The following is a 27388-nucleotide window of genomic DNA, read 5'->3' on the forward strand; positions in this document are numbered from 1 at the left end:
AAAAAAAAACTGTGTTGCTGAAATCAGCTAATGGAAAATTTATAAAAACATTTTGAAAGGTCTAAAATGTCTCGTATTTGCTTATATGTTCGATCATTATTTGTGGCAAACATTTGGCTCAGGATACAGAGGTGGGTAATGTCCTTCAATCCTTCTTTCAGTAGATATTTATTGGCTAACTCCTATGTACCTGGCCCTGATCCAGGTGCTGGGAACACAGCAATGGACAAAACCAAGTGTCTCCTCACTGTGGCCCTGGCATACTCTGAACCTGGTGGGACTCTAGGTTTTTTGCCTATGTGTGTGTTGAGATGAACACTAGTTTAGATTAAGGGCATATAGGTGTAAGTCACTATATGAAAGATGTTTGTATTTATGGGATTTCACAGCTTTCCCCTTCTCCCTAACACCATTGACTGACACCCACAGGTAAGGTACTGTGGGTTTAGAACTGGGCCTGAGGACTCCATCCATGAGTTCTCAAGGAGGCTTGCTTGCTGGGTGTTTTGTTGTCTGAGAGATGTTTGGTAGATGTGCTGTTGTTCCCTAAGGCACACAGAATGTACAAGAGCAGGGGAGACCATTCAGGTGACTTCTGGTGGCCCTGGCTATGCTACTTCTAACATTCATTTGGCAGATTTGGGCCAGGCCCCAGCTTCTTTGTATTTGAACAGCTTCACCGAGAAATTCTGATATATTCAGTCTCTGCCTCCATGCCCAGAACTGCTGAACCAACCCAGTATGTTGGGCAAAATAAAGTGCTGGGGAAAATTATGCAGTCAAGGGCAAAGCCAGGACCCAGTCTCCCACACTCCATCCTCCTCAGAGCCCAGGCTGTCCACCTTTTTTTCTGAGCACACAGACAGCCGGTGGTGTTGTGGGGGCACTGATGGGCTGGGAGAGAATCAATCCACCCACCTCTGGAAGCCTGCCAGGGGCTCTTCTGGAAGTCTGCCAGGAGCTCTTTAGGGCTGTACCATGTGCCTCTAGCTTCAGTCTGTGTTTGTTTTAAGGTTTTTATTTTTATTTATGTGTCTGTGTGTTTGTGTGCCAGAGCCCAGAACTGGAGTTCAGACTTTTGTGAACTTCTCATTGGTGTGTGCTTGAGTCTTCTGGAAGAGCAGCAGGTGTTGCAGAGCATCTCTCCAGCTTTGAGCTTCATTCTGACATGGCACTGTGCTTCCTGCTCTGCCATTGAAGAAGGGTAATCAATTTATAATGCTGAATTCATAAAACTTTTCAAAGCAGACCATGCCATTCTGAATTTAGGCATGCTCTTTAGGTATGTGGAGGGGGTCCTTTCAGTGATAAGTCATTATAGCCCTGGAAGTTTCCACAGAGCTACAGCTCAACCTGCAGTTGCCATTTCACATGTAGACAGACTTGGAGGAACTGGCTGCCCACTTGCAACTCTCCAAGGTGGGAATATATTCAGCAGGTGCACCTTGGAGCTGAACTGGTCTCATCTGAGGGATTTTTGTATTAGGGTTGATTATACGTTTGAATTTGATGCTATCAATGTTGTAGTCTAAAACTCAAGTCTTGGGACACATTCTTCTAGATTGGAAGGGAATTCTTCATCACCAGGGAATGGTCTTCTCTGGGCTGCCGAAAGGCTTACACCATCCTTTCCCATCACAGCTCACGTGCATCCACAGAAACTGTTTGCTTTCTCCTGGCCAGTTCACAAGTTGAAATTTCATTCCTTCTACACTAGGATGCCCTTCCTGACTCCTTTCACCTCCAGTCACAGAGAACCCTTACTCTGCCCCTCTCATCATCCAGGGTCCCTGTCTTGTCTTCCACCTGCAGCTCTGAGCACAGAGCCCAGCACATGGTAAGTACTCATTAAGCACACAGTGGATCAAGTGATGTCTGGGAGGTGGCATTTGAGGACAAGGAGGACAAATTAACATCCTAAAACTTCAAAAAAAATAGAAAATAGTGTTAGAGGCTATCTTTGTGTCTTAAGGTCAAGGAAGAACTTCTTAAAACTTGAGAAAGTATAGAACGTGAGGCAAAACAGGTGGCATTGATTTTCATTCAGTGAAAGACACCACAGCTACAGAGTTAATTAATTGCAAGATTATAAGTGAGAGCAGGTTTTTAAAACATCTGGGGCTGGAGAGATGGCTATCCTCTGGGCATGACAGCCATCATCATCTTCATCAGAGTGATGGTGACTAGTCACTAGACACCCTAGAGATGGACTGTTGACGTTCCCTCATGAAAGGAAGGGGTGGGGAGGGGCATCAGAGCCTCACCCACCTGAGATTTCAGCCACTCCCTCCTGTGCCCCACCTCCAGCTCTATGTAATTCTGCCCTAAGTGCAAGTACCTCACGGTCTTGTGGGGTGCTAGAGTGTATGGATGTCAGGAAGTTAACTGAAGGAGAAGCTTCATCTAGACAGCTATAGGGAAGTTGTCATTGATGCTAGGATGAGACTTTTCAGCGATGCAGCTGCTTTGAGGTCACCCGCACTCCTGTAAGTAGCCCTTCACCCATGCTCTGTACGTAAATCAAATAAATTCATTGGGTTAAGTTGGACATTGGTGGAATTGTATTTCGATCTGTTGTTAGTGCCCTATCTGGGTTGAGTAGGCACTTGTTTGCATCTCCCAGAAAAAGTTCATCCAACAATAGTTGGAGGTCGCAGGGGAGAGGAGATGGATAGAGGATCTAAGCGGCAGGTTTATAGAAAGCCTGGCTACCTGCCAAGAGACAGTGATGGTCCTGGGGAATGGCAGACCAAAGCAGCAGAGTCGCTCTAAGCCTGTGGGACTGTGAAGATAGAGAGCTGGGAGCTCTGGGTGTCAGGGGAACTTGGATACAGGGTCTTCAGCACTGCTGAGAAGGTAGCCACCCTATGTGGTGACTAAGCTCTTCTTAGATTCAGAAACCCAGCAGCTCCATTCCCAGATGTAAGTCCCACAGAGACCTCCAGAGTTCAGGTGGCATTGCCTGAGTTAAGGTGCTGTTGAGCCCAGTGTTTGTTGCTGGGAGCATGGGTAGATAGTGTAATGCTCACTCCCATGGTGTTTGTGGCTATGCTGCTGAGTACAGAAGGTAAGAGAGTGAGACGCAAGTAGCCGGCCTAAAAATAGACATGCACAATATCACACAGTGTGTAAACACCACAAGCAGAAAGATGAGCAGTAAACGCTACGCAGTAATTTCCTGCGTTGTCAGGAAGAGCTAGCAGGATAAAAAGCAATGAATGGGTGGAGAAATGACGGAACAAGGAAAGAGAGAGCCTTGCTCAGATCAACGTGATGATGCGTCATGAACTGAGGAGGGTAAGAATGGCCTTCTGCCCCTTCATGTCAAGAACCAGTTTAAAGTAACCCACCACCCCAGGCTTGAAAACTGAAACCCTGACTTGCTCCTTCTCATCTTCATGTTCGGTTTCATTGAAACACTCATTCAGGCAAAGACCCAAAGGCCTGGTGTTCTGGGCTCCCACCCCCAGGGCTGTTGTGGCTCCAAGTTACCCCAGAATGAACAGCTTGGTAAAGGCCAGCTCCTGTCCACCTTGCTTTATGAATTAGGTCCTGCTCCTGGCACCGGGTCTGGCACATGGTTGCTGCTTAGGAAGAACCTGCAGGAGTGAATAATGTCAGATCTTCATGTCAGACAGGTTCTGGAGGCCTGGGTGTTAGAGAAACACTTGCCAAGACCCCTACAGGGTTCCTGGAAGACCAGCTTTGTTCCTGTAGTCTGAAGCAGAGTGACCAAGGTACCAGAACATGTCTGAGCCTGATGGACCAAGGATTGCCTAGGCCAGGGACATTTACCCAGAGCCCAACCTCATTGATATGCCAAGCTGGCCCAGTGTTGGGACTGGGTAGAGAGGGGTCCCTCTCTCATGGCAGAGAGGCCCAAAGTGCTGCAGGCTGCTGCCGGCTCTTGCCCTCCTGCCCATTTCCCTGCCCCTGCTGTTCAGTAGTTGTGCTGTCTGGGATGACAAGTCAGTGCCCACAGTAATCCTCATTATCTGCTCCTCTTTGGAGTTTCCTTGACCTGGTGGCCACAGGCTATAGGTGAGATGGCTCTGCAGAGCATTGGCAGGTAGATCAGCCAGGCCTGGAGTCAGTTGGGTCCTGCACCCTTGGCATCCATCCTGGATCTGTAGGGCTCTGAGTTCTCTGTTTTCTGGTCATTAGATGAAGAGTGCCAACATTAGAAACATCTGTGTCTGCAGATCCTGGTCCAGACAGTGGCTGAAAGTACCAATGTGTTCTGTGTTCCCCAATTTATGTTTGTCATTTAGGTCCAGGGGCAGGGCAGCCAAGGCCTTCCTTGGCAGTGTACCTGCTGATCCCCATCCCCACCAATGACAGGGTGAGCCCCGCTGCCTTTCTTACCCATCTGGTCTATCCTGGGCTCCTACCCATGCCTTCTCTACAGTGACTACATACACTGGATTCAGACTGCAAAGCTGATGACTGTGCCCAAGGCCAGGGAGAAGAGAGTCAAGGCCCAGGGAGCATGGCCAAATAGCTGAGGAACAGTAACAGATACTTATGAAAGTGACATTGTTACAAAGCACTAGGCCTGTGTCTCCTGCTTTATGTATATTCTTTGATTTTCATTTGCATGTTTGTATACATGCGTGTGTGCACAGGTGCAAGTGGAGGAGTTTTAAGCGGGTCTTCATGCTTGTTTGGCGAGCATTACTAACAGAGCCATCTCTCCAGTGCCCATTATTTCTTTTACTCCTTGCAGTGACCTTGAAGTAGGAACCCTTACTGTCCCTTCTTTATCCTCAAGGCAATGCAGGTTGGAGGGGTTAATAAAACTTGTCTGTAGTCACACATAAGGGAGGCAGAGACTGGATTCCAGCAGCAATCTTGTGACTCACACAGTGTGCCTGGGCACCCTGTGGTTTTGTCCCTCAATGTGGACACAGCAGGAGTCTGAGCTCCCATCCAGCAGAGTCCTCATTTCTCTACTTTGTGATGAGGGCTCTGTCACCTCACCACATACTCTGCAGTCAGTTGAGGCAGGGACATCAATGTTCCTATTTTATAGACAAAGATGCCACAGCCTGGGGAGGTGAAGGGCGTGTTCAAAGTCACACGGCTAGTAACCGGCAGGTGGAGACTTAACAAAGACCTAGTCTAGGCCCAGACTCTTCTTTTACTGGCAGCACCTGTGAAGATGGGAGCTACAGGAGCCAAGGGTGGCTTAGCTTGTGATGAAGTGAGAGGGCTATGGGAGGTGTTTTTGAGAAGATGATAGGTATAAGGATCTTAGAATGACAGTGGCTGTGTTAGCTTTCTTTTGCTGTGCCGAAAAAAAATCAACTTAAAGGAGGAAAGGTTTTGAATAACAGTTTTGGATGTTTCCATCCATGGTCAGTGGCTTCATTGTTTTGGGACCTGTGGTATGTCACAAGACCATAGAGGGGTGGCGTTGTAGAGCAAAGCTGCTTACTTCATGAGAAGGTAGGCGGGGAGGAGAGAGAATGCCTCCAATGACCTAACTTCCTCTCACTAGGCCCCATTTCCTAAAGGTTCTACTACCTCCCACTAACACCACAGGCTGGTGACCAAGCTTTTAAAATGTGGGCCTTTGGGGACATTTAAAAGCTGCACTGTAATAGTGGCGTAAGGCGAGCAGAGGATCATGGGGCTGAATACGGAGTGTTGTGGAGAGAATAGATATGGAGGAATAGTGAATAGAAGGGTGGGTTGCATTTTCTCCATGGCTATTGGCCTACCCCTGCTCAGTCCCAGTGGCCTGCCCCATTAGGCTCTGCTGTGGAAATGGCCTGCCCCCATCATTTTGGAGAGCGCCTTCTGGGCAGTTCAAAAGCGCAGGGGTCCCTGCTCATGATGAGAATGGATGCTAAACTGTGACTGTGTGGGAGACACAACTGTTGACTCTGTTTCTCTGGAGGATCCTGGCTAGATGAGCTGGAGCAGAGTTAGGATAAGGCTCAGCTCCCCAAAGTGGCTGGAAGCCCCTTTCCTTGGTCTTATGGACTCTTGGTCATATAGGGCTAATCAGACAATTTATTTGATTAGAAACCCTCAGAAGGCAGAGTGCTGGTGCCAGCAAAAATGTTCTGGCTTGTTCTTCTGGGTCTATGTCCTGTGTTGATTCCCTTATTGATGGGTACGTTAATAAATGTTCATCATCCTCCCTCATAATAAATGTGAGACCCACTAGGAAAGACCAAAGAAAACAAAGGGAGAGGGTGAGTCCTGCCCCAGCTCTGCCCCTTATTAGGTAGTCCTGAACATTCCAAATGGCCTTTTTGTTTTTCTTGCTTCATTTGGAAATAAGGCACCACATCTGTTTGGGGCATTACATAAAATGAATGTTAAATAACACACTTATGTTTGGGAAAGCTTCAACCATCCCATGACTTCCAGTATTGCACTATTTTAGAGCAGTGAGCAGTGCTTGAGGGTGAGAGATGCTGACTATTTTGATATACCCCATGGTCCTTGCTGACTGAGCAAGGACCTGGGTAAGAGCCTGGTACCTGGTAGATCCCAAAGCAGCTAAGTTTGGAACTAGGGCTCCATTTTTCCTGGGCATGCAGAATGAGTGGAGAAGACAGGACTCACGCTGTAGTAGTTTCAGGCATAAGGCTAGGACTAAACAGAAGCGAATGTATTCCAGCAAATCAGGAAGCTCCATAGCCCAGCTTCCTTCCATCTGTTGGAAATCTTGGCTCTAACTGAACCCCAAATCTTAGACTGTTCTTGAGGATGTTACTTTTACCAGAACAAGACATGGAGAGGAAGTAAGGCATGGGATTTTTGTCTGAACTGTCTTCTAAGTGTGGGTTTGGGGACCTATGGGAGGCCTTGAGTGAGTATAAAGGCTGCTCCCCTGGGGAAGTGTTAATTTCAGTTCAAAAATGTTCTGGCTTGTTCTTTTTCCATTCCACATTTTCAAATGGTCCAAAGCCATTTCGTCCAGATACTGAATCTTAGATAGTTTCAGGTACTTTGCAAACAGGTGTATTAGTTCTCTGGAGCTTTGTAATAAACTTATACTTGGTTTTAAAAGCTGGAATTATGAAGTCAGGGTGGAGGTAGGGCCACAGCTCTAGAGGAGAACCCTTCCTGGCTAGTGGGGACTCCTGGCAGTCCTTGGTTTCGCTTGGCTTGCATCACTCTGGTCACTGCCATTAAAGCTTTCTTTGTGTGTCTTTCTCTGTTTCTGATAAGAACTCTCTTATTGGACATAGGGCCCCTACTCTGGTCTGACTTCATCTCTGCTAATTATATCTACAGTGACTCTAAATAAAATAACATTCCGAGGTTCCAGGTGGGCATGAATTTTGGGGGGAGTCAAAATTCAACCTACAACATGAAGAAATCAAGGGAGCAGAGTGTGGCCAAGATGCCCTAGTAAACCGAGACTACATAGACCTCAGTTTCTGTTGATAGCGGACTTCCACGTTGGGCTTTTAGGTACTTGAGATGTGAATTCACCTATTCCTCTGCATGATCTGTACTGGTTTCCTTCTTGTTGACCTGCCACCAATGTCCCCCTGGATTATATTTGTGCAGTTCTTGTTAGAATGAGACAGTGTGAACAGCAGATGGAGTCGGCCCTGTAAGTCACGTGAGGGCCACATGCCTGATGGAGAGGATGGGCTTGCAGGCTCTCACCACACTGGTCTTTGTTGACCAGCTGTAATGAGGGGTCCTGAACCACATTAAGATAGGAAAAAGCTAGACAAACAGAAAGCAAGCAAGGATCCGTGTGTTTATACTCTCTCTGTTCTTGACTCTGAATGTGATACTTTAAGTTCCTGCCTGAATGTCCCCACAATAATAGACTACAACCTGGAATTGTGAGCCAAACAAATCGTTTCTTCCCTCATTTTTTTTTTGTTGGGATATTTTACTATAGTAACAGAAATGAAACTAACCCCCCAGCCCTGACCATATCTGACTCCTGGTCTGTTCACTCTCTCAGCATAAGTAACACCTCCTCAGAGCGACCCTCCTTGACCACCCGCCCCATTCTGACTTCTTCATAGCAACTGTTTTATTGTTGTCACCTAACCTACTATTTTCTGACATTTCCTCATCTGCTTGTTAATTATCTCTTTGCCCCTATTATAATCTCTATGGTGAGAAGGACCTTCTTCCTCAGTGCTGTTTTCTAGAGCCAAGAACAGTGCCAGAGAATCCTGGGCATCCAGTCAAGAATTTTTTGTTTTTGGTATCTTTAGTAACTCAACACTTTCTTTTACCCTTTCAAGTCAGGGAGGGGGCACAGGGTGTTGGCAGAGCTGTAGCTGGCTCTGGGTTTGCGTCTGGGTATATGTGAGCTGTGCCTCACTCATCTTGCAATGTTGAGAACATCATCCAGACTCTGACTGGACCTCCGTTTCCTGCACTACATGCCAGGGGACGTCCCTGTGGCATCCACAGAGCCCTTGTGTAGATTTAACTACTTCAGTAAGATAATGCAGTATGAACACAGGGATGGCTCCAACCAAAATAAGGGGCACTGGAGCAAGCACTGGGAGGAGGGAGTCTCTGAGAGACTAGTCCTCCTGATGTTCATCACCTCTGATGGGCAGCATGGGAACTCATCAGTTGATGGAAGGTGAGATTTCAACCTCTCCATTTTCTAGGAAGGTTTTTTAGTATCACAGTGTGAGAACTTTTAGCAAAAAAATTTTTTTACATCCCTGATAATAAACACTATGGACCTAAAGAAAGATACCTTCCCAAGTATGTTCTAGAGGGATCGTACAATTCCCCACATCTCAAGGCGTGTTCACTCTGCCAAACTGCTGATGCTCAGGCTGGACTGGATAGAGGGAGGACAGCTAGATTTAGGGCAGGCAAGCAGCAATTGGCATTGCCATGGTTTCTGGGGAGGCTCCTCACTGTGGGCTTTGTTTGGCAGCCTTGTTTCATTACCATTTATGTACTGGGGCATGTGGACTCCCTGTGCTCCTCCTCCGTGGCTGCCTGAGACCCCAGGTGGTGTTCTGGAGCATCCAGCTCAGAACTGCACCACATCCTGGTACCTGCTGGTCTCTCTTCTCTCTCCACCTTACAATAAGGCCTCCACTTTCCTACCCCGGAGCCTCACTTGGCCTGTGCTCTCAGAGAGGGCCCAGCCCCCGAGGGTTCTACATACCTTGGCCACCTTGGATCTTGGGGGTTTGTTTCTCTTCTGTTCCCAATGCTCTACCGCTGGTGCTTCCCCCTTTTCTGCAAACGTCTGGTGAGATAAAAAGCAGGGGAAAGGGGCAAGTAACAACTGAGGGTGGCTTGGAACAGAGACTAAATTTGACAACTTTAATGAAACAGGCCACTTCCTTGAAGCCATAAGCATTCAAAGCTCATGTAATAGGAAAGGGATAGCCAGAGTAGTCCTAAATTTATTTTTGAAATTGAACTTTTAGTTGAAATCTCCCCCACAGAGAAAATTCTAGGTTTAGAAACATATAGCAGAAAATCTTTATGACCTCAAGAGTTTTTAGATCCAAGGGAATTTTTAGGTTCAGGACCAAAAACATAACATGTAAAAGAAAAAGTGACAAACTGGCAAATGTCACAGTAAAAAGCTTTTGTTTTGAGCATTCAAGGCCAGCCTGGGCAAGTAGCAGATCCTGTCTTAGTTTAAAAAAAAAGAAAAAGGAATTCCGGGTGTGGGTGTGGTGGCACAGGCCTTTAATAACCCAGATCTCTGCCTGGTCCACATTGTGACTTCCAGGCAGGCTGAAAGATCCTGTCAAAAAAAAAAAAAAAAAAAGGGGGGGAGGTGTTCCTTTTTAAGAGAGGGAGGACCCCCACATCTAACAGGACACCCCCAAAAAAAAAAAAAAATTATAAAAAAAAAAAAAAAAAAAGGGGGGGAGGTGTTCCTTTTTAAGAGAGGGAGGACCCCCACATCTAACAGGACACCCCCAAAAAAAAAAAAAAATTATAAAAAAAAAAAAAAAAAAAAGTGCTGGAGATGTACCTTCTTAGTAGAGAGTGAAGCCTCACATCTACTAGGCAATCCCCAGAACTAAAAATAAATTATCAATAAGGAAACAAATAAATCCTTTTTTTTCATAAAGGAGCAAATAACTTAAACACACATGTTGGGTATAGGAGAGATGACTCGGTGGTTAAAAGCACTGGCTGCTCTTGCAGAGGACCCAAGTTCAGTTCCTAACACCACGTGGGTGCTCCAGTTACAAGGGATCTGAAGCCTTCTTTTGACCTCTGTGGGCATTGCATGACCTGGGTGTACTTACATATGTGCAAGCAAAACACACACATGAAAAAAAATAAAAATGAAAAATAAACACATGCTTCACCAAAGAAGAAACACAGATGGCGACTAAGCCCATGAAATGGTTCTTAGGGTCACAAGTCATTGGAGAAATGCAAGTTGAAACCACAGCAGACACATCCACACAGTGACTGGAATGTTTAAACAAACTCCGATGATGATAGTTCTTCACTGGAATGTAGCATGCCTGGAACTCTCACATGTTGCTTGTATAAAACATTACAGATACTTCAGAAAACAGTTCATTAGGTTCTTATAAACTTCGACATGCGTTTATCTAGCAACCTCTCTCCTAGTCACCTGGGGAAATAAAATACATTGTGACAGGGGTCACTGTGCAAATGTTTACATCAGCTTCATTTATGATTGTCAAAATGTAGAAATAACCCATATACCCTCCAGCAGGAGAATTGGATATTTGAACTGCAGTGCATTTGTAGCATGGAATATAACTCAACAGTGAAAAGGAGCACACTACTGATAAGAGCAACAATGTGACTGAATCTTCCACACACTATGTCACATGAAAAGAAGCAGTGTGTCTTTGGACACACAGGAAGCTCACATGTACATAACTGAGTCCCAGCAACAGTCCTGCATCTGCCCACCATCAATCACAGCAGGGACCTTGGGCTTCAGCAGTCTGAGGATTACCCTCTGCCCTTCTGCACCTGCACACACAGGAGGCAGGGATGGGGAATCTGCTCATAAGCCGATGCCTCACAGAGGGTGACCTGAAGCTCCCTCCTGGGATACATTGCTCTTGCTCCTACACAAGGTGCTCATTCCTTCCTGTGTCCTAGAGGCCTGACTTCCTCTCTCTGTATGTTCTGCAGCACAGCCTTGTGGGAATTTCCCTGCTTTAGGGTCAGGCTGGCCTTTGTTCGATTCCAGCACCAGAGTCATTCTTCTTCTCTAAATGGGAGTGACAGTAGACTTCTCTCATGGAGAAGCCAAGGATTAAATGGTGCAAGTTTTGTGCGGCTTGTAGCCCAGCACCCAGCACAGTGACCCTGGGATAAATGTGATTATCTTGGTCCTGGCACCTTACTACATTGTTATATGATGACTTGACTGTGTGCTTGTCCCTCACTACCCCAGACCAGGAACACAATGAGGCTGGGAGCTGTGTCTCATAGACTTTGGTGTCTCCAAGTGGCCACCTCAGACCTTGAGTAGAAAAGATGCTCCTGAAGGCTTTGGATGGACATGGAAATGGCAGTAGTTTGGCAGGCAGAATGCCGAAACCCCTTGCTGTCACAGAAAGCAGCTAGGTACTAGCTCACATAAGGTGGAGCCCACAGGCATGAGCTGCACTCCACAGACTTCCTGCCTCTGCCCTCCTTTAGCTGGGGTGCCCAAGCAGTGGAGCTGGGCAGCTCAGGATCTCCAGTTCTCTGGCTTACTTTACATACCAGCCACCTCTGTTCCATTTAGCCTCACCTCACCTGCCTGCACTTGCATAGGGCCACAGGTTCAAACATAGGACTGGGGTGGGAATCGGGTCAAAATGTGGTGACCTGTCTTTCTAGCTGGATAAATATTACACCCAGGTAGTGCTGATATCAGCTTCTGGAGGTTGAGGACGACAGGTGGCAATCTCTGTCCATGGTCCTGCCGGGGGTAGGTGTGGTTAGTGGGGGGGCGGTGAATGTGGATGCTGAAGACAATGTGCTTATCTGGATTTATCTGGAGACAGATCCTGTCTCAGAAGATTGGATTGGATGAATACAGAGGAATGATTAGGGACAACAGTCGCTGCCCACTCCAAGCCTCCCAAAGCATGCAGAATAAGGTGGATGGAGACTGCTTGTAACACAGGAAGAAGACTGGGCCTGATACAGGGGAGTGGTACAGGCTTTTGGTACAGAGTAGAGATGGCGAGGGATGCTCTTGCTCTCTGTGTGAACCAGCCTCTCCTTCGATGTGCTGTTCTGTGGGTCTCTCCCTCCACTCGTGGGCCGTTGGCACTGATCCATGAGGACAAAGGGAGCAGAAGCGACAAACGGGGTTAGGACAGCCAGTGAGCACGATGGAAAAGACCTTCCGGGGAGTCAGATTCAGTGATACAGCTCCGTTTATTCAGTGGGGGTCAAGGAAAAATATAGTGTAGAGGCAGCAGCCAAAGCTTTAGCTGATAGGTGCTCCTAGTATTCTTTATTTACATGTGGTGGGGGGATCCTATCATCTGGCTATAGGGCAGTGCCTAATTATCACATAGAAAAAAACCTAGGGGAAGTTTTATTGCAGGTAACTATGCCAAAGGCCATGTTCCAGATAAGGACAGGCATCTGTGCTTGGAGGCACTTTCCAGGTAGGTCAGGCAGAGAATAGGAGGCCCCCGCTGAGAAAGGGAGTCCTTCCATATAGCGCCTAGAGCTATCCAGACATGGTGGACTGCAACCTTAGCAGCAGGGTCCCCCAACAGTGTTCTGTTCCAACAATCACATTTTAGGGTGCACATTTCCAACTTGTCAGAGGGATGGCAGTTAGGATGATGGGATGACTCATTTGCATAAACAATGGTAGGAGAGATTTGGCTTGGGGAAGAGAGAGATGCTGAGGTCGTGATAGTGGTGATACCTAAAGGGCTCCCTGTGGGGGGGCTCAGACCCATTTGTTCTATGTACCTATAATGCAGCACTGTCCAGTAGAATTTTCTGCAGGGGAACTGCTGTTTTATACATGTGCTGTTTAATAGTTATCAGGTTACCACAATTTTGTGTGTGCACATGTTTATATGTGTGTTTGCATGTGTATCTGGAAGCCAAAGGTTGGCTTAGAGTGTCTTCCTCAATTACTCTCCACTCTAGTTTTTATGTAATTTATTCATTATATGTATGAGTTGTCTGCATGAATATACATGCACCCATGTTGTACAATATCTGCCAAGGCTTGAAGACAGTGTCAGATCCCCTGGAACTGGAGTTACAAATGTTTGTTAGCTGCCATGTGGATGCTGGGAACTGAACCTGGGTCCTCTGGAAGAACAGCCAGTGCTCTTAACTGCTGAGCCATCTCTCCAGCTTCTCCACTTTGTTTTGAAGTTTTTTTTTTTTTTTTTTTTTTTTTTTGACAGGGTCTCTCATCGTCCTAGTTGACGTGAAACTCACCATATAGACCAGGCTGGCCTCGATCTCACAGAGATCCCCTGCCTCTGCCTCCTGAGTGCTGGGAGGTGTGTGCCACCACGCCTTTATATTTTGAGACAGGATCACTCATTGAACTTGAAGCTCACGGATTCTGCTAGGCTGGCTGGTAAACAAGCCTCATGAACCCTCCTTTCTCTGCCTCCCCAGTGCTGGGATTACAAATCTTCCTGACAGGTTTTACATGGGTACTAGGACTCAAACTCAGATCCTCATGCCTACGTGGTAAACACTTACCAACTCAGCCATTTCTCCAGCCCCCTGCTGTGGGTTTTTTGTCAGTTAACATATAACTATAGACTAAATTTTAAACTTAATACAGATTTAAACCTAAGTAGCCACATGTGGTCAGTGGCCACTGTATAGACACCACCTTTCTGGAGGACAAATAGAAAAAAAAAACAGGATTCAGCAAGTTTTCTCCCAAATGCAAGATGGTGCATATTTTGGCCTTTGGAGACCAGTCTGTCTCACTTCTACCTCAGGAGCTACAAAATCCATATAGAGATAGAAGAATGGACACAACTAGGCACCAGTAAAACTATCCATGCATACCAACATTTGAATGCAGCATATTTTTACATGTCACAGAGTAATATTCTTTTGATGATATTTTTCAACTCTTTAAAATGTGAAATTCATTCTTAGCCCACAGGTTATAGGAGAGTGGGTGGCTGGCTGGACTGTCCTGGCTGTGGTTTGCTGCACTGGACTTGGTGGTGGATGGGAAGCATAGATCAGTAAGGATGATCAGCTCAAGTGAACCAGCACTGGAATGAGCATTCCTGGGCAGTCCTGGCCAGATAACTAACTATCCAGGAAGGTTGGTGTGGAAATGCCCATTTAGAGCAAGTTGTACTAGAATTTTCTTCCAATTCCCCAGATTTGCTGAAGACAGACTGGCTTACAACTGTGGTGAAATCACTGCTTTGCAGGACAAAGTCACTCTCTTACTCCCAGTGTCATGTGACTGGGTTCAGGACTCTCTGGGTGCTAAACTGGCATTCTTGCTTTACCAGTTCTGCCACATATTCATTCAGGGATCCCTGGGTTGTGCCTTAGTGGGGAATTGTTTATGTCTCTTTATGCTCAGTAGGTTTCCTTACTGTGACAAAATACCTGAGACAATTTATAAGAAGGAAAGTTTTGTGTTAGCTCATGATGTCAGAGATTTAAGCCCGTGGTTACATGGCCTGATGCCTTTGAGCCTGTGGTGAGGCAGAACATCATGGAGGGAGCATAGTGGTGGAGGAGGCTTGTTCATGTCTTCACTTCATAGTGGCCAGGAAAGAAAAAACAAAGACCTAACTCCACTATGTCCCGACTCTTCCTAATAGTGCAATGGGCAGGGTAGCATGCTTGCTTGACAAGCATGAAGCCCTTAGTTCCATCTGCAACATTGCATGAATCAGGTGGTGTGGTGCATGTCTGTAATCTCAACAATTAGGAGATGGAGGCAGGAGTACCAGAAGTTCAAGGTTACCCTCAGCTATATAGTCAGTTCAAAGCCAGCCCAGGATACATGGGGCCCTGTCTCAAAAGAGAACCACCATCCCCCCTCCCCCCCAAAAAAAACAAGCTAAAGCAAACCAACCAACAACCAACCAAAGGAGCAAACAAAATAAACCCAAAACAATAGTTCCATGGGCTGGGGACCAAGCTTTCCATACATGGGCCTTCAGAGCCCATTCAGCATTCAAACTTCAAGTAATAGAGGTTTTGCTGAGAGTACTCAGAGCCTCCCCAGTAAGACAGGATGGTCTCTGGCCAAACAGCACTTTGTTCTGTCATTTAGTGCCCCGCAACAGACAGGGTGTTAGGACAAGGGATTAAGCGTCCTCACTCTCATTTGGTGCCTTTGGTGGATGGACCATGCCTCATCCTGTGATTGCACAGTGTCCCCTTCCTATCCTCCCCTCCTGACCAACGAGGAACCATAGATCCCTGTGGAGCTGGGAGGCTGTATCTGGAGGAACCTCTGGGCCGGAGTCTGCAGACTTAGGCCTGGCCTGCCTGTGAACTCCAACCTGGCCTGTGCACATCTAGAGATGTGATTGTTTTGCTTCATGACAACTCAGCTTCCTTTCCCCCCTTTTCTCCTGACATCTATCCATGTACTTCCAATCAGCTTCTCTGACAAAACAGCAACAACAAATGCAAACAAAAGAATTGCACTTCAAGTCAGAGAAGAAGCTTAAAAGCACTGGTTGGAAGTTTTGCATTTTTGTGCCTTTATCAAGTTCACAACCTGCCTCCACCACTGCACTCTCTTTACATCTTTGTACAGGTTGCACAAGGAATAGAAGATGTTTAACAAAAGCTACTTGGGAAGTTTTGAGGCAAACACAGTAGACAGTAAACCCATGTGCCCATCACTAGTTTTGATAGTGGCCAGATTCTGGCCAGCCATGTGGCCTCCACCTTGCCCCTCCTCCTGTAATATCTGGAGGCAGAGCTGTACGAAGCTTTTGGTAGTTGCACCAACCCCCTGTGCACAGCATCCTAATTGTGTGTGTTCTGTTGCAGATAATCGCCTTCGATGAGTTAAGGACGGATTTTAAGAGTCCCATAGACCAGTGCAACCCTGTTCATGCGGTAAGTATTGGTGCTCATGATGTCCATGATGGGCAGGTGGTGTCCTCACAGGTCCTCCAGCTTGTGGAGGATAGTGAGGGTTCAAAAGAGCAGAATGAGGAAGATCATGCTGTCCTGACTCTGCCTCTATGCCTTGCTGATAGTTATTGTGGAACCTTCTTGCTCTTGGGGCCTACTGGGCTCTTGTAATACTTTGCCAAGTGTGGCCGTCTCTGTAGCCTGGGGGAGAGGTCTGCTGCATCCTGCTGCAGATGATTTTTGATTCCTTGCCTATAACCAGAGAGAGAGAGACTCCATGTTTGCCAGCATGATTGTGGTATGTGCAAGTACCATGTGTGGCCTCACTCTGCATGTGGCAGTTGACTGAGTTTCTTATGGAGGATGGATGGATGGATGAAGCCCCAGGTACATCTCCATTACATGGGGCCTGTGGTCAGCTTGCTGCCTACCAGGGAATATGATGCAGTCTGGTTGGTGTGCTCTGGGTTCAGCCTCTAGAAATCAGATCTAGAACCACCCCCCCCATCTCCAAAGCTTGCCTTCTGACCACCAACTCAATGCAGTCCTTGAAGAGACTTGTTTTTATCATATCTGAGCCCCCTCTTTGGCACAATAGTCTTTGAGTCTATGAGTCTACGTAGAAGCAATTATTTTCAAAGTCAGCTATGTAAAGCCATCTGGGTTAGTTGAAAGTACCCTTAAGATCCACTTGAAAGATTAGTATATATCATAAAAGTTATAATTTTTTTATTTATTTTTATTCTATGTGTATGAGTGCACCTGTGTCATGAAATGCCCGAGGAGGACAGAAGAAGGCATCAGATCCCTGGAACTGGAGTTACAGACGGTTGTTAGTCACCATGTAGGTGCTGGGATTTGAACCCAGGTCCTCTGCAAGAGCAGCCAGTGTTCTTAATCACTGAGCCATCTCTCCAGCTCTGTAGTTATCATTTAAAAAACCCGTTTTATTCTTCACTGCCAGCCTTACCATCCACCTATGATAACTTGGCTCTGTCAGGCTGGAATGGGTTTTGCCCAGGAGCTCCTGTCTGCCTGAACATTCTGGGTTTGGCACCAACAGCACACACCTGGCTTGTCAGTGCCCACAGGTGCACAGAGTGATTCTGAGCCTGTTCCCAGCTCACCATGGTGAGTCCTTTAGTTTAGGTATTGAATTAGAACTAGCATAGCCCGACTCAGGGCTTCTGGGAAAGGCCAGTGCAGGGACAGAACAGGCATGAGGGAACATCCAGTAAGTGCTTGTTGAAAACAGGATACTAAAGGATGAAGGCATAGAGCTAGAAGCTGGACCTCCTTACCCTGGTGCTGGGGTGGAGCCCCAGCCCTTACATGCTCCAGGGGAAAGCTTTACCACTGAGCTACATCCCCAGCCCTATTTTTGTTAAACTCTTTATTACATCAACTCTTCTAATTAGTTAACAAATTAATTAAGGAGCCAGGTCCTGTGAAACCCAGGCATCTGTGGACAGACCAATGTGCCCCTGGGGAAGAGGGATTAAAAACAAAAAAAACTTAAAAGCTCTAATTAGGCGAGCATGTAGACATTATGAGTTGCCCATTTTTCCTGTTGTCAGGATGCTACTCCCTGGTAGGGAGCAAAACACTTCAGCTCCCCCATTAACTGTCTCCAGCCCTTCAGCCTCTGTGCAGCTCCCAGAGCAGAATTTCAGCCTCTGAAGCTTGAGAACAGGCTTCACTGGTTGATGACCCTGGCCCTAGAGGAACTTGGGTCCCAAGTACTTGATGACTCTATGACGCACTTTTCAGTGAGGGCACGAGACCCATTTGAACTTTCTTGTCTTTCCTTTCCTTTTTCCTCCCCCCTCCTCTCCTCCCCTCTTCTCTCCTCCCCCATCATCCCCTCCGATCTCCTCCCCTCCCCTCCCCTCCCCTTCCTCCTTTCCCTACCTTTCTGGCAGTGGTAGGGATGGGACCCAGGTCTTTGAGCATGCTAGGGAAGCCATCTACCACTGACCTACACACTCTGCTCCACTTAGATCTAAGATGTCCTAAAGCATCAAATATTGTTGGACCTTTGGGTGGTCCCCTTCCTTTGCCAACCTCCACTGGGCAGTCTCTCTTACAGGATAGTATCATTGAGCAAGGCTCTGGCTTGCTCAAAGATGTGTGTGCATCATCCCTCATGTGTGAAACCTGTCTTCTCTGCCTCATGGGTATTAACTCATCCTGATGTGCTCCTTCCTCTGGGCTAATGGACTATACAGGGATTACTGCATTTATGATTCAATTAGGGAAACTGAAGTGTCCCAGCCACCTGTCCTCTCATGACCCACAATGAAACTCATTACAATTATGTCAACAGCAACCAAATTGCCTCAGTAAATGAAGCACCAGAAGTGCCACAGCTGTGTTCAGTGTGGCTCAGAGGTCTTGACAGTTATAGCAGAGGAAGGAAGCTGGGACATTCAGCGTCCTCTGTGGGCAGCACCACCTGTCCAGCTTTACAACGTCTTCCCCTGGAAATGAGCCAGGCTTTGAAGATAGGCTTGACTTTTAGAAAAGTCCTAGCCTGGGGCACAGTTGGTGGCTGACTTTGTGGAGGACTTGCCTCCTCTAAGTATACTCGCATAGAAAAGGCAAAGCAAGGCGGTAGGCACCAATGAGGATGCAAGCTTCTTGCTCTTTTCTATCCAGTGAGGGGTTCTCATGAGCCTGAGATGCCCTGTGAGCATATGATGTCCACTCCGCTGCCAGAGCATCTGGTGTGTGCGCATGGAGGCTTTCCCTGTAAGAGAGTGAATGCTGGGTAGGGAAAGGCATGCTGCTTGCCAGGAGAGTTCATATATATGTGTATGTGTATGTGTATATATATATATATATATACTGTTTGTGTGTGTGTATGTGTGTACAAATGTGAGTGGACGTGCACATGTGTACACTTGTGTGGAGGCTAGAGGTTAACGTTATGTCTTCGTCAATTACTCTCATCATCATCATCATTTCGTTATTGTTGTTGTTTGAGATAGGGTCTCCCTGTAGCCCCAGTTGGTCTGGAGCTTGCTTTGTAGACCAGGCTGACCTCAATCTCATAGAGATCTGCCTGCTTCTGCCTCTATCTCCCGAGTGCTGGGATCAAGGGTATGCGCCACCATGCCCAGCCTTATTAATTTCTTTTAAGACGAAGGTCTCACTCTGAACCTGAAGCTTATAGGCTAGACTGGTTGGTTAGCAAGCCCTAAGGATCCTTCTGGCTTCACAGCACTGAGTTACAGGTATATGCATCTACATCCGGCTTTTATGTAGGTCCTGGGATCTGAACTCAGGTCCTTTTGCATGCATGGCAAGCATTTCCCCCCTGAACCATCTCCCCAGCTTCTTAGCAGAGCTACTTTTAAAAAATTTATTTTTATTTTTATTTATGTGTATGTGTCCGTGTGTGTTCGTATGTGCATGTGCGTGTGGGTGCCCATGGAGGCCAGAAGAGGTAGCCAGAGTCCCTGAAACTGCAGTTACAGGTGGTGGCAAGCCATGTAACAGGAGTGCTGCACATTGAACTTGGACCTCTGGAAGAGCAGCAAGTGCTAGCCATCCTTCCAGCCCCAGGGGCCTTACTTTTATGAGTAAATGGCCTACAGACATGGTGGCTCATGCCTGAAATACTAGCATGTGAGAGGCTGAGGCAGGAGAATTGCCATGAGTTTGAGGACCACCTGGGCTACCTGATGAATTCCAAGCTAGCCTTGGCTACAGAGTAAGAACCTGTCTCCGAAAACTGTTAGAACGAAAGAACAAAAAGTGAATGGCTTTGATGAGGTAAAGGGAAGAGGGGCAGGAAACTCCTAGAGAAAGCCACTGGCTGGACGCTACTGGCATGTCCCTGGGGGCGGGTCTCTGGTGGGCTCTGCTTCCTCTATTGGAGTGGGTTCTGGGCTTCTCACTCTCAGCAGACCCCTAACCTCCCGTCTTCTTTCTTTCCTGTGCATCCTCAGAGGGAGCGGCTGAGGAACATCGAGCGCATCTGCTTCCTTCTGAGAAAGGTCAGAGGGCACTCCAGTGTGCGGAGGGAGGGTCACAGGGAAAGGTGTCCTGGAGGTGAATGGCAGCAGGGAGGGCAAGGTGGGAGCAGGCAAGCAGGCATCAGTTCTTTGGAAACCTCCAGAGGCAAGGCGAGCTAATTACAGGCGGTGACCATCAATCACGTGTCAGGAAGACACTGGCTATTTCAAGTGCCCTCTGGTTGGATTTGCAGGATTTTTTATTTTCACATGATGATGAATGGCATTTACAGCTGTCCCCTCCCCCCCGCCCAGTCTTTGTTCCTGTCTGGTGCTGGGCTCAGGATTTTAATAACACCTCTTGATTCAGGGATGTGTTTTAACTGGATGCTGAGTGTCCTTTGAGATTTCAACCTGTCACTCAGTTTTGCAATTTGGTCTGCAGAATCACTGGGAGTGTTGGAGGTGTGGGACAGTGAGGCGCCATTCAAGGGGGAGTGTTGTTGAGTGGAGGGTGGTAGACCATAGCTGTCCTAAGCCCTTTCAGAGCATATAAGTGTGTGTGTCACTCAGGCTGGGCGTATGGTACAGTCCGTTTGTAGACTCCATCCTTCTCCATCAGGAAAATGTTTTGACAAAGCTTAGAGAACAGGACAGATGAAATAAGAAATGTCCATGGCCTAGAGCCAAAGGCTATTCCTGACCTCAGTACAGAGTGTAGGGTACAGGCCTTAGGAAAGCCACTTGTCAGCCCAAATACAGCCTTTTGAGTGTTGTATGATTATAAGAGAAACTAAGCCCCACACCAACACTAAAAGAAGGGAAACAATTTTGCGGAAGTTTTGAAGTTTTATGTGTATTTCATTGGGGGAGAGAGCTTAATCCAGAAGTCAATCATTTCCCTGGCTGATTACATGTCCTTTAATGTTTTCTAAGAAACCCAGTATGCTAGAATTCCATATCTTTCTTGTCCCAGCAGGGAAGTGTGCTCTGATAAGACATGCATTTGAAAATGCTAGTGATCTAAGGAATAAAGAATTATTAAGAAAACAGCATATAATTTGCATCACAAATATGCAAATTGCTTTCTATACCCATAACCCACTCCAGCCATCAATTCCATAGTCTCTGGTTTAGTCTTTAAGATAACATATACAGCCAGGTGTGGTGGCACACACCTTTATTCCCAAAACTCAGAAGGCAGAGGCAGGAGAGGGGTCTCTATGAGATAGAGGCCAGCCTGGTCTATATAATTCCAGGCCAGCTGGGGCTACAGGGAACCCCTGTCTCAAAAAGACCAAAACAAAAAAAAGATAATACCTAAGTATCATAGAACAAGACAAAAATCAAAGTACTATGTCTCAGAGTCCAAGTTGCCCCCACTCTCATCCATAATACATTGCTCTATGTTCCCTAGCATGGGATCATCCACATTCAGGGCCCCTTAGTATTGATCATCTTTCTGTTGCCTGACCCCAGACTAGCCAGACAGGAGACAATGACCTGCAGTGGCCTCTGTCAGGGTCTTGCTGCCCACAGCCTAAAGTCCTAGACCTTTCCAAGATCAGAGCAAGGATTTGAAGTAAGCAAGCTATGCAAGAATTAGCATTGATATTCGCAAATCTGCATATGGTTTGCATATGCTTCTATAAGCAGTAGACCTAAGCACCTGAGAATTTTGCTTAGGAAATATTGTACTCCAAGTACCTTTTTTCTGTTTTTTGCCCTTTTCATTTACTCCTTCCCCCCCTGGCTGCTGCCTCTGCTGCTTCCATGGTGTTAAACACAATTGCTGTACCCTGTGGTGGGCAACATCAGGGAAGACAGCCAAGATAGACATCAGTGGGCAGGAACACTGACCTGAAAGCTTCAGGCACTGTCGCTGTGTGAGACCATTTTCCTGTGGCCTCAAGGTTCTCTGGCTTCCATGGAGCAGCCAGCACCCCTGAGCTAACAAGGCAGATACCAACCAGGTGCCTTCGACTTTATGCCTTCTAGAAGTCTCTGTCTGTCTGCCTAGCATGTGACCATTTGTTCTTTGTCTCTGTGTCTGCCTGCCATGGATATCCAAGATCATTTCCATTGGGGTCAGCACAGCATGATTTCATTCTGAGTATAATTTCAAGTTGTTCAGACGTCTGCATGCCTGGCTGTTGGGAGCTTGCTTGCTGTTGCTCACATATTCTTTTGCTTAATTTAGTAATTCCCTGGACTGTGTTCTCACAGATGTGTTAGGGCACGAGGTCCGTTTCTGCCACTAGGATGCCAACTCTGGAAGGTCAGTGATATTCAGGTGACTGTCAGGCATAGTGATACTGAATGAAGGGCAGTGTGGAGCCTGTTGAAGGTGCTGACTGCATGGTTGTTAAGTGAACAAATAACTGCTGTTTTGGCCCTTCTTACTGGGAACAGTAACCTACTCAACTCTTCATTTCAGGGGTGCCAGGACAACACCAAATGCCCATGATGCCCTTGCCCCTTGATACAGCATGCATTTAGTTAATTAATTAATTTGTGTGTGTGTGTGTGTGTGTGTGTATGTGTATGTGTGCATGAGCGCGCTGTATGTGGCAGGATCTCATGTAGCTCAGGCTGGTCTTTTTGTAAAAGACTTATTTACTTATTATTTTTATGTATATGCATATGTGCCTGAGTATATGTGTATATACCACATGCATGCAGGAGCCCTCAGAGGTCAGAAGAATGTGTCCAATCACCTTGAACTAGAGTTATAGGTAGTTGTGAGCCACCATGTATATGGGTGCTGGGAACCAAACCTGGGTCCCCTGTAAGAGCAGTAAGCATTCTTAACCAATGAGCCATTTCTCCATCAAGCTGGTCTTGAACTCACTATGTAGTCAAGGCTGGCCTAGAACTCCTGAGCCTCCTGCATCTACCTCCCAAGTGCTGGGAGTACCAGTGTGTGCCTCCATGCCCACCTGGGCTGTATTTTAAAATGAAAGCTAACCCCACTCCATTCTCATTTTTAACTTGGAAGACCTGTGCCCTGTATCTTCTCTGGTTCCTTCTTCTTTGTTCATACCCTATCTGTGGTCAGTATTTAATCCCCCCAGTATCCACTCCGGCCAATTCCAGGTCCTTCAGAATTGAAGAGTAGTAAGTGATGTATGCAGACATCTGCCTGTGCCTTACAAATGCCTTAGCATTTGTATAACCCATGAGCTGTGTTTCAGGATCTCTCTCTCTCTCTCTCTCTCTCTCTCTCTCTCTCTCTCTCTCTCTCTCTCTAGTACTAGGTATTAAACCTTGGGCCTCATGTATGTGAAACAAGTACTCTACCACTGAACTATATCCCCAAGCCTCAGGGTAATTCTTAAAAGTGAGTGGAATAGGTCTGGAGAGATGGCTCAGCAGTTAAGAACACTGACTACTCTTGCAGAGGATCCAGGTTCGATTCCCAGCACCCACATGGCAGCTACGAACCATCCTTGACTCCAGTTCCAGGGGAATTCAAAGCCCTCTTCTGACCTCCATGGCATTGCACAACACAGGTACACTCACATACAGGCAGGCAATACACTCATACACATAAAATAAAAATAATAAAAAAAATATTTTTAAAAAGTGAGTGAAACAATTGCATTTCATCCTCATGGAGTTAGTTATCCTAAGAATTTAAATGAGATAATACATGCATGTAGCTCACATGTACTCAACACACGTTAAATGTCATTCTTAGCAACCTGCCCCCTCACTTCTCCTTCCTAACATCACCATGGACACACATGCTGAGATGCTCCTTGGATGGTGGCATCTTCCCATCTTCTTAGATAAGTGCCGCTTGATGTTTTGGACACAAGCTTGTCAACAGAGATGGTACAGCCTGGGCCCCTCGCTCCTGTTGCTCTGATTTGGAATTGGCTGACTTCAGGTTTCCAAGCGATGAGCACATGTTAGGGATGGTGTGAAGGGCCTGTGGGTCTAGTTAGCATCACCGCCTTCTGGGAACTGAACCTTCCAAGAAATTTCTTGGAACTCATCTCCCAAACAGCTCAGAATGTGATGCATCTCAGAGGCTGATTATTGTTAAGCCACTTGGCGTTCTCAGGAGAAAAGAAGGGATTTTTCAAAGTGGATCCATTTTTAACTCTATAATTATCAGAAAGTGTGTTCTTTGGGTAACTGTCTGAATTGCAGGGTACTGGTGTTGGCTTGTGCTTGATTCATGTTTCATGGCAAGAGCCTCTGGCTCCTTGCGTGGCCCTCTCCGCCCAGTGTGTAGTGGGCTCTGTGGGCTGTTTTGCATTCTGTTTTTGAGAGATGCATCATGGAACACTCAGGCACACTCAAGCTTCTCATGGGGTTGGGGGGGGCGGTGGGTGGGACTCAGGTTGGGGAGGTGTGGCTAGTCCCCAGGGAAGGGATTTAAGTAAGAACCAAACAAGATGGGGATAAAGAGGAAGTTACTTCATCAGCAGTGATGGTCAGACCTCAGGGATGGTGGTCCTAAGGGCTTTTTTGGCTGTTAGAGATGCTTATGTTATGAGATGATTGCGAGTTTGTCTGTGCTTGCCCAAGGTGGTGAACTTGGCTGCCTAGTTTGGAGCATCCCTCTGGTTTAACAAGTCTAGAATTCTCCAGTTCATGTCCCAGTTTCTCCGAGTGTGTGCAGTTCCACTGCAGGCTTTTTGTGGCGTTCAATAGAAGCAGCTTCTGTGGATGGACAATTTCTATCCTCCTTCTGAGCTTTCTCACTGAGACGGGCAGTGGGTGGGGCTTGGGAAGCAGCATGCTGATTTCACTGTGTGGGGAGGTTGAGGGGTCAAGTGCTCAGGAAGGATCACAGAGGCAGTAAGACGCAGATCCTCCCACCCACTCTCTCTGTGGCCCACAATCCCCAGCATCCCACCTCTGTTGCTGGGAGGAGCCTAGGTGTGGAATAATTTGCCAGTAGCCCGGAATCCATTGCAGAAACTCCATAACATGGCTCCAGAAGCAAGGGTAGGAAGGGAAGAGGGTAGATACGACACTCCACAGTGAAAGCCAGTTTTGTTGCATAAGAAGGCCCTGTAGCCCCAAGTTTTCATGCACATGAGGGCACACACACTCATACACTGTGTCCAGGACTGGCCTCATGATTTGCAGGGCTCAGGGAAAAATGATAATATAAGGCTTTGTGGGGGAAAAAATAAACTATTGAGGATTCCAAGAAGCTGATAGCAGAGCTTTCAACCAAGTGTGTCTCTTCTGAGTAGCACCCTTGCTACTACATAGGTCACGGTCTCTGAAGTGGGCCCCACTGTGTCTATGACCTCTGACCCCCGTAGTTCTTCCTGCTACAGTAGAGCATCTCTCATCCTTCCCGAAGCTGGGTCTCTGCCTCTGAACCAGATTTGTCCCTGGGACATGGGCAGGTGGGTTGGGGGTGAGCATCATTGAGAAATTCTACTCTCCCTCTTGAAGTTATGACACTCCCAAAGCCAACCCACTGGTGTGAGGAGAATGAGACCCTGAAGAAGCCACCTGAGCCGTCTGGAGCTCAGAGTCAAGCCCACAGATCCAATGAGCCCAGCTATCTGTCCAATGTGTGAGCAAATATAAACAACTATTGTTTGGTTTGGGTTTTTTTTTTTTTTCTTTTCTTTTCTTTTTGAGACAGGGCCTTCCTGTAGCCCCAGCTGGCCTGGAACTCACTTTGTAGAACAGGATGGCCTCGAACTCATAGAGATCTGCCTGCTTCTGCCTCCCGAGTGCTGGGATTATAGGTGTGCGCCACCACGCCCGGCTCATGACTATTGTTTTTAACACACTGAATATTGGAGTGATTTGTTACATAACACTATTTGGCTGTAGCTGTATTAGTCAGCTTTGTGTTACTGCAATGAAATACCTGAGGCAATTAACCTGTAAAGACATGAAAGTTATTTTGGTTTACACTTTTGGACATTCCAGTCCAGAATCAAGTGACCCCAGGTGACCTCTGGCAGGGTTAACACATCATGACAGAGCAAACCACTCACCTCAATACCCAGTAAACAATGAGAGGGAGAAACTAGGGTTCCACAATTCTCTTTGAAGAAGTATGTTTAGTGACCTACAAACCTTCTATGAAGCTCTACCTCTTAAAGGCTTCACTACCCAGTCACCCACCCTGGACACATATTTTGGGAACCAGCCAAGATCAAAATCATAAGAGCTAGTTTATACCACAAGTATGTGCCACTTTTATAGTGTGGAAATCCTTTCTTTTCACTTTTTATTTATTACTATTATCTGTGTGTGATGTGTATGTATGCATGCCACAGCGCATGTATAAAAGTCAAAGGAAAACATTGTGGAGTTGGTTCTCTCCTTCCACTTTTACACGGGTTTCAAGGATTAAACTCAGGTTGTCAGGCTCGCACGGTGATGCTTTCCCCCTGAGCCACCTCACCATCTAGAAAAATCTTTCTTTAGGAAGTGATATTATTCTGTGCCTGGAGTTTAATCCACTTGCTGATTCCACAAATTTATAGGTGGTTTCAAGCTCTGTCCCAATTTCTTTGACCAAAGAAGGGTACTAGATACTCAGGCATTTATAGGCTAGAACTTGAGAAAGATCCACATTGTTTCGGTGCATAATATTTGCCATGCACTAACTGGCTGGAAGAAAGGTGAGGCTGTACCTCCTCTCTGATCATGGGCTCTCTGCCTCAGAGTTGACTTAACTTCAAGTCCTTTTAGCTACTAACACTGTCTTCCTGTAGGGCTCTGGAGGGAATGAAATATTTTAATTGTAAGACATAATGCAATGAACAGGGACACATAAACTCAGAGGCTATTATGTGGAATGCCTCAGAGAGACCATCTGTAATGCAAACAAGATTTCCAGACCAGAAATATCTATTTCTTGGGATTTCTAAGGTGGGACAATAGGAATAGCTACTACATGTCTTGAAAAGTGTTAAATTTTCTAGTCTCCAAAGCACTCCATGAAAATAGCTGCAGTTAGTCCCACTGAGCAGAAAAAGAAATTGAGGTTTATTGAGGTCAAGTATATATATGCCTGGGTCTCATATTCCTTCAGTGGAATCAGAAGGCAATTCTCTCTGACCACCATCTACAGTTTTAATCTCTACATTGTAGGGGAAATCATTAGTTCTCTTCCAAGTGTATTCCTTAAGGACCACCACTACAGTAATATGGCTCGTCTACTTTACAGGGAAGACACGAATCTGAGAGCCACATAGGGCCCCAGGGACCCCATCATGTGCTTCCCTCACCACTGATGAGGCCAAGTGGTTCCTTTAAGGCTCTTTTCTAATCCCATTTAACTTCGTGGTAGGTTAGTTCACCCGGAAGGGGATGTTTGAAGAGAAGTAAAAATATGCAGGAATAAAACTTGCAAGTAGTGCAGACACCACGTCTCATGTATAATTTATTTCCAGACACTC

The 27388-nt window shown here is 46.5% G+C and overlaps 1 protein-coding gene across 2 annotated transcripts in view; it reads left to right on the forward strand.

The window, feature by feature from the left end:
- The window catches only part of Cnih3 (cornichon family AMPA receptor auxiliary protein 3), a 119126-nt gene that overhangs the window by 42787 nt on the left and 48951 nt on the right, over nucleotides 1-27388 (forward strand). The window contains exons 2-3 of one of the 2 annotated variants that reach the window (XM_008823718.3): nucleotides 15949-16017; nucleotides 19989-20036. In XM_008823718.3, coding sequence (XP_008821940.1) covers nucleotides 15949-16017; nucleotides 19989-20036 — 117 coding nt within the window. The remainder of the gene's footprint in view (nucleotides 1-15948; nucleotides 16018-19988; nucleotides 20037-27388) is intronic. The other variant, XM_008823719.3, reaches the window with a different exon arrangement.

The sequence above is a fragment of the Nannospalax galili genome, unplaced genomic scaffold (genome assembly GCF_000622305.1).
Source record: "Nannospalax galili isolate Female #2095 unplaced genomic scaffold, S.galili_v1.0 scaffold368, whole genome shotgun sequence".
Lineage (NCBI taxonomy): Eukaryota > Metazoa > Chordata > Mammalia > Rodentia > Spalacidae > Nannospalax > Nannospalax galili.